The sequence below is a fragment of the Argopecten irradians genome, chromosome 8, assembly GCF_041381155.1.
Source record: "Argopecten irradians isolate NY chromosome 8, Ai_NY, whole genome shotgun sequence".
NCBI classification, from domain to species: domain Eukaryota; kingdom Metazoa; phylum Mollusca; class Bivalvia; order Pectinida; family Pectinidae; genus Argopecten; species Argopecten irradians.
The window spans coordinates 21,437,807-21,445,021 of NC_091141.1; the positions used below are offsets into that span (position 1 = coordinate 21,437,807).

The window sequence follows — 7,215 nt, forward strand, 5'->3', positions numbered from 1 at the left end:
GTTCAGCATTTGTTATCAGAACTGTCTTAATTACTGTAAATCAACAGTTTTTGTGTATGATGATTTATTTACAATTTTTTAAAATTTTACATTCAAGGTAAATTCGCAATAGTTAAAATTTCAGCGAATTAATGTCTTTCAGGGTCTTTGCACACGTTAAAACCCACAAAACTTAATCTCCAACAAAAAATGCTTTGAAACAAGAAAATGCCAAATTGTAGTTGTGAAAGTTAGTTGGTTGACAGTATGGAGAAGAAACATGGCCCTTGCTTTGTTGTGATTGTAAATATTTGTTTTGCATATAGGTTATTCTTTCAATCATCTGACAATAACATGCTAATTATATTGTAGATATGCTTGTACCAACCTTTCATTAAATCTACCGACAACATCTTGGTGGGACTCGGTCCTATATCGAGAGTGGACATCCTGTTATATATAGAACAAATTCATATATAAAACAATCAACCTTATAGATATTACAATATAATGTAAGTCTATTTCAATTACACTGAAATTATTGAACACAATACATTTCTATATAATGTACAGTAGGTCTTTCTGCTTTTTTATCAACAAATCTTGAAACATAGTAATTCTTGGAAATATCATGCAACCAATTATTCCCCCTGTCAATAGTGGGATGGGTTGAAGGTGATTTCTGAGTTAATACATGACACTGTGAACAGTGTACTTTCACATCAGGTTATACATTACCATTGTCATGGTGTAAAGTTTTCTGAGAGATTTCATGGTGCGTAGTAGAATCACAATAGCTCCCCCTCCTTCTACTGTCTCGACAGTCCTCGCCAGCAGATTGGGTGTCAGTGCCTCAAAGTCCTGTTTAAATAAAATTTATCCAAAAGCTAATGAGTTATTGGCCATTTTACAAAACCTGAATAAAGGACCTGGGACAACAAACAAAAACCTGCATGCACATCTACACACGATCCCCCATTATCATTTAATTGAAATTGATCCAGTAATTTAGGAGGAGTTGTCATGGCCAATTTTCCATCAAGACAGACAGATAGCTGACTCCAGTATTCCTCCCTAACTTTGTTGTGTAACTTTATATGGGGGTTTCAAGATCCCAAAACATGGGTGAAGTACAATTTACCATTGATTAGTCCCATCTTCCTGTAATTGTGATGTCGGAAACTCTTGTCAAAGGATGATGTCAAAATCACTGGATGGTGGGACAAATCAATGGTAAATTATACTTTACTCACTTTGTTTTGGGATATTAAAACCTCTGTATTAAAACTACTAACTGCAGAGATAAATCTACATGACTATCTTATGTCCTAGAAATGGTCAAATTCATTTAATACTACATGTATAGGGAACCCATTGTTCTTCAAATATTAAAAACAATTTTAGATTGGACACTGAAACTGTATCCATTTACCTGAAGAATACACATGCCGTATGTGCTACCCAGTATTTTGTGAGTTTCTGCATAATAACAGTAGCGGATGTTGGTAGAGGAAACGAAAAGCTCAAACGGGTCGTCTTCCTTCACATCCAGTTTTCCACTTTTTATCTTTCTTTGTATCTGTTTCATTCTCTTTTTTCTGTGACTAAAACCAAAAAAAGTACAATCATGATGAATGAATATCATCATCAAAACATATTGAAGGATATCTAATAAATGAACCTATGATTTTTTTTTTGGTAAGTACACACAAATAAAAGAAATTATACAGTACATGTAAAACACATTTACAACAAATTCATAGTTATAACATGATATGTTAATTTTTAATTCCTAAATTCCCCTTCAATGATCCTATAAGGTGTCTGTAATACATTACCGGTATGCTAATAACACATGTACAGTTACAGTGCAACTTCCCGAAACCGAACCTTCTCAAAACCGATCACCTCTAGAAACCGAACATGGATGTCATGAACAGAATGAATTCCTCTTTATTAATAGTAAATAAAACTTCCCTAAACCGATCCCTCCCAATTCTGAATACCGGACCAATTTTGAGATCGGAATAGTCAAATGTAACTAAACTACACTTCTGAAAACCAGCCTTACCTGAGCGACACCGATAGCTGAGGTCTGATCAACCGACAATGAATACCTGTACCTGTATCCATAGTTGTTGCATGCCATGTCCTGGGGCATGTATACAGGTTGAAGGTTATAGGTATATGTACACAGTACTTATACCAGAGATGGTGGTGTAATTATTTAATCACGCCTATTGTTTAGATATTTAACGAAGGTCTACCACGTGCTTGCGATTTGTTTACTATAGGAAAACAAGCAGAGCTAGTAATAAAGTGAAAGTTTTGTATTCAATTTTGAGAGTCTCCCACGGGTATTTATTTACATATGTAGTTTTCGGATAACGTTAATTATTTGTATGAAGAAGCCGAAGCCATGTATTGTTTTAGAAAATGACCATGTTGTATAATGACCGGCATCGACTGATCATCGTATAATTAGACTATATTTAATTTGATTCTTGACATTACCAGAAGCGATCCGCCGTATGCAGGTTAAAGCACCGCCACGAACATTCACACAACTAACTACGTTTATAAGCAGTAACAAAGTCAAGATTGTTGTAATCCATTCCTTTTAAACGTATGATTCTCTCTTTTGTGATAACATTCACATTAATAATTATAGCGGTCGGTTATAACGAACACTAGGTATACAGTATAGTGTAGAAAAAGACTTCCTTTCCGGATCGTAATTATCGATATTCAGTTCACTTCTCCAAACCGAACCCTCTCTATAAACAGGCCGAAATTACATGCACCGACCATGATTGGTTTAAGGAAGTTCCACTGTATTTTGTTGTCCCCAGAGTTTTGTAAAAAATGCGTTTTACTGAACTGAAGATCTAAATGAAAACTAGGTTACAGGACACGAACAAATAATAAGTTGGCAAATATATAATCCTAAGACCTTTAAATTCACAACCCACAGAGCTCGTGGTGATTAAATGTAAGGACAAAAGGTCAAAGGTAACTTCTTACAGATTGTGATCAAAATGTGTCCATCCGTCCACTAATAATTGGTCCTTACTACAGATATACAAACCTGCTGAAGCCCAACTCCTTCTTGTAACACCACAGCACAGTAGGTCTGGTCTTTACTACCGCCTTGGACAACATGTGATGAAGTATAACAATCTAGAAATAAAAATCAATAATCAAGAAAAATATTTATTTCAGTAACATCAAGGAACAATAACATTCTACAAGAAAATAAAAATAAATAGACAGTAAGACATTATGTCAGTAAGACATTATGTCAGTAAGACATAGACAAAGGTTAGATGTAGAGCAGATAGAGAAGACCGGCTGGGTATAACTTGGCAAGTATATGCCTAGTGTTTCATGGACTGATGGGGATATGTAAAATTCAATATAAGGTATTTCTACATTTCTATAATGATGCACAGAGGTTAAGGCTAACATTTTAGTAATCTTTACTTAGTAAGCCTCTACAGATATAATTATATAATGTTCATGTTACAATGGAACAATATGATGCTAATTTACATCGTATATAGAAAAGGAAAGAATGAAAAATCATCTTTTAAGCAAGGACGTATATGAGAAGGATAAGTCACACTGGGTTTTGGGGAAGTCCAAGGCAGGCGCTTTTGTGTTTGTGCACTGACCGTGACGTTGGGCGACGACTGATTTTCCTTTGATATCCGCCGGCGCAGCCTTTGATGTAGCTGGCGGGTGCGAGATGCTTACCGTCTTACTTTCTGAAGCGAGCCGTCATTTCATGAGCTGTCGTATTTTTTAACAAAAATTTAAGACTTATCCTCTAAATCTTCCGTTCTTAAGGTGGTAGTCTCACATTCCCCAAAATTTTCCTGTCGTTCAATATTTTTGATATTTGATTTATGAAGTAAATATGTTGTTATGCATCTTCTGTCAAAGTTTCGAAGAAATTGAACCATCTATTTTTTCTGAATAAATATTCAAATTTGCCATTTTTGAGTAGATTTGCACATGAAAAATCAGCATTAGTCTGTACTAAATCCGCCCCGTAAATGAAAATAATTAACAAAATGTTCTACAATATATATATATTGTTTAATTGACGTGATATATATATCCTTTTTTTAAAACAAGAGATCCCAGAGGGATCTTGGCGCCCACAAGAATGATTTATGTCTGACAATGGATAAAATGCTTTAAAAAATGCTTACTTCTCGTCATAATTAATTTTTAGTGATCATTTTTGGAGGAAATTAGGTAAAAAAGACGCAAGTAAATTACCTAAAACATTCTCACCAAAATGAAAATAAATTAAAATTGTGAAGTTCAATTTTTATAGAAAAATAACAGACTAAAAAGTGACAAAGTTGCTTTTAATCAGTCAATTTTCAAGAAAATTGAACCACAATTTGTCAAGATAGAGCATTTTTAGCACCAAAAAACCTTCATTTTTCATTGAAAAAGACGGGATTCACAATAGAGTTATCTCCCCTATTATATATACTCTTATACATTCACTGCTGAATTTTCTGTTACAATATAGCCTAGATGTCAATAGTTTAGTTTTAAAATGATTAACAGTGTTTTATCAATATATATTAACCATAAAATAGCAATTTAAAATTGATAGGATTATTTGTGTTGTTATTTTTTAAACTAATAAAATAATTTATTCATAAATTCAAACTTCAGAAAAGGGGGAATTAATAAAATCGCGATCATTTAAATGCTTGAAGAGCTTGGGACATTGTCATAACTCAAGCGTCTGTATGAAAAAATCATGATCTGTCTCCCTTACCATGAGACTACATTCTTAAAGCAAGCGATAAACGTTGTGGAATTTAATAAACTTTACATTGGTGTTTCATTTGATTCGATAAGATAAGTATTTGTTGAAAAAAACAGTTTTTATTACCTGTTCATAGGCGTCTCGCGTGGTGTTTAGTAATGTAAAGAGACAGTCACGAATCCTTCTCACTTATAAATCCTTGTTTTAAGGAAGCATTTCCTTTTTTCACCCTGATAACATCAGCAATGTTTTGCTTTAATATAATTATGACACATGAATTGATGACATCATGTTATATTTTAGTACATTCTTCTTGGTATGTCTTCTGGTTCAAAGGTTAGGCATGCATCTATTGCACCCTTAGTGAATTTTCTCACAGACAAATTATTAAAATATCAGTAAATTTTGAAGAAATCATTACACATATACAATGTACCACTGATATATCATTTCAACTGACTTCTTATCACCTACATATATATGTGTTTACCTGAATCAAATGTCTTCTAAACAGAGAATGAAACTTAAAGTTGTATTTGCCGTAATTTTCATACTCGCAAAACAAGTAGAGCTGTTTTCATTCAACAACAAAAAACTACCAACTTTTTGTAAATTTTGATGCTAATTAGTATGCATTGGTTAGTTTACAAGTACAAATAAGAGCTGATAGTTTGGCAGTACTGGCAAAAATTATGGTATTTACATCTGCAGTACAGTGAAATGAGTTTACATATGGTACGAGCATGAAGCCAATTAATGGTTGTCTACTATTGCATTTCTCATTTATACAGTGTTATTAGTAAGTGATTTTTGCAGGTATCTTTCCATCTTAACATACATATGGCATAAAAAAGTAATTTACAGTGTAGGGTTTATTAGTTTAACGTCCTATGACAGGTAGGGTCATGTAAGGACATGCCAGGTTTGTTGGTGAAGGAAAGCCTGCAGTACCCAAAGAAAAAACCACCAAACAACGTTCAGTACCTGGCAACTGTCCCACATAGGATTTGTACTCGCGACCCAGAGGTGGAGGACTAGTGGTAATATGTTGAGACATCTTAACCACTCGGCCACCATTGCCCTTTTTTTACAGTGTATAAAGTCTGTGCTGTAACAAATATTTATAAGGCACCAGACATGTCTATTTTTCAGTCCGTTTACATTTTTAATTGAATGCTTTTTTTACAGCCGAGCTATATTCATCAAACCTGTTGATTTTCGATAGATTACTGAAGAAAAAAATAGTATGTAAAAATTTTCGACTAGTATCTGGCATATATAACTTTAATGAGCCATACCTGATCTCGACCATGGTCACCGACCACCACAAACATGGACCTGTGTTTTTCTGCCACTCCGTTTTCTATTAGGATCCGTAGACGATTGTCAATCTTTTTCCGCACCATTTTGGTAATATAACTGCAATTACATGTAGAAAATACAAAACTTGATCACAAATCAAAATAAGTCTTTTCAAAACAACCTCTTTTCTTTTTGTCTTTGCCGTACTTTAATTAAAAAATATAGGTTTTCAAAAAAGCAAGACTATAAAAAATAAAAATTGATGTTTGATATTGTAATCAGATAGCCATACTCATGTTTCGATCCCAAGAAAACCATAACGCTGATGAACATGTGTATGTGTAGAATACCTATGTAAAATGTGAATGAATGTCCATATGTGATTAGGCCTAACTAAACATCATCATCTGTATATGTATACGTAGATTACATGTGAAATAACCAATACTGGGATATGACCGGTCTTTGAAATCGTCACCTTATTCATCAATCATATAACCATATGTTCTTAATGTGTATTAAACACAGCTTGGGTCACAGTTCAGCATCAAGTAGGTTACCAATAACCCGTCATATATCGGAAGCAATAGGCCTATACATCATCGACCACTGAGATCTAAGTCTCCTGTCGGGGACGTTCGCCGACCACACAGTTTTTGATATAAGTAATGGCAATATCTATAACTATTCTTCTTTGGTATACATTCAATAAAACACATAGTTATTAAAATGCCTGATGTATATTTACTATAAATACATAGCAATTAGATCGACAATTAGATATAGTTAACAATAAGTTTTAGTTTTTTTGCTTATCACTTGTCTGAAGTGTATAAAGCGTTATAATCGAAGTGGAGATGTAAAAGGTAAACAAATAATATTACTTGAAAAATGATATTTTGGTTATTTTTATTATGTAGTTTAGCAAACACTTATAAGTGACTTCACTTTACATTAGCAAGCCAGATTTACTTTATTTCATTGAGACTAATTGATCCTAAGATTAGACGGTTAGACCTATTGAATTGGTCAATTCGCATTATATCATTTATTTACAAAACGTGGAAATGACAGTTTTATAGCTCATTTCAGTTCATTATTTATAGTAAAATAATACATATGTGCAAGTCAAAATGATA

At 33.4% G+C, this 7,215-nt stretch overlaps 1 protein-coding gene across 1 annotated transcript in view; it reads right to left on the reverse strand.

Moving 5' to 3' along the window:
- LOC138329659 (RNA cytidine acetyltransferase-like) overlaps positions 1 to 6,216 on the reverse strand; it is a 31,194-nt gene extending 24,978 nt beyond the window's left edge. The window contains exons 1-5 of the mRNA XM_069276899.1: positions 6,073 to 6,216; positions 3,068 to 3,159; positions 1,412 to 1,583; positions 718 to 840; positions 368 to 429 (exon numbers count right to left, since the gene is read on the reverse strand). Coding sequence (XP_069133000.1) covers positions 368 to 429; positions 718 to 840; positions 1,412 to 1,583; positions 3,068 to 3,159; positions 6,073 to 6,180 — 557 coding nt within the window. The 5' untranslated portion in view covers positions 6,181 to 6,216. The remainder of the gene's footprint in view (positions 1 to 367; positions 430 to 717; positions 841 to 1,411; positions 1,584 to 3,067; positions 3,160 to 6,072) is intronic.
- Positions 6,217 to 7,215: the final 999 nt, after the last annotated feature.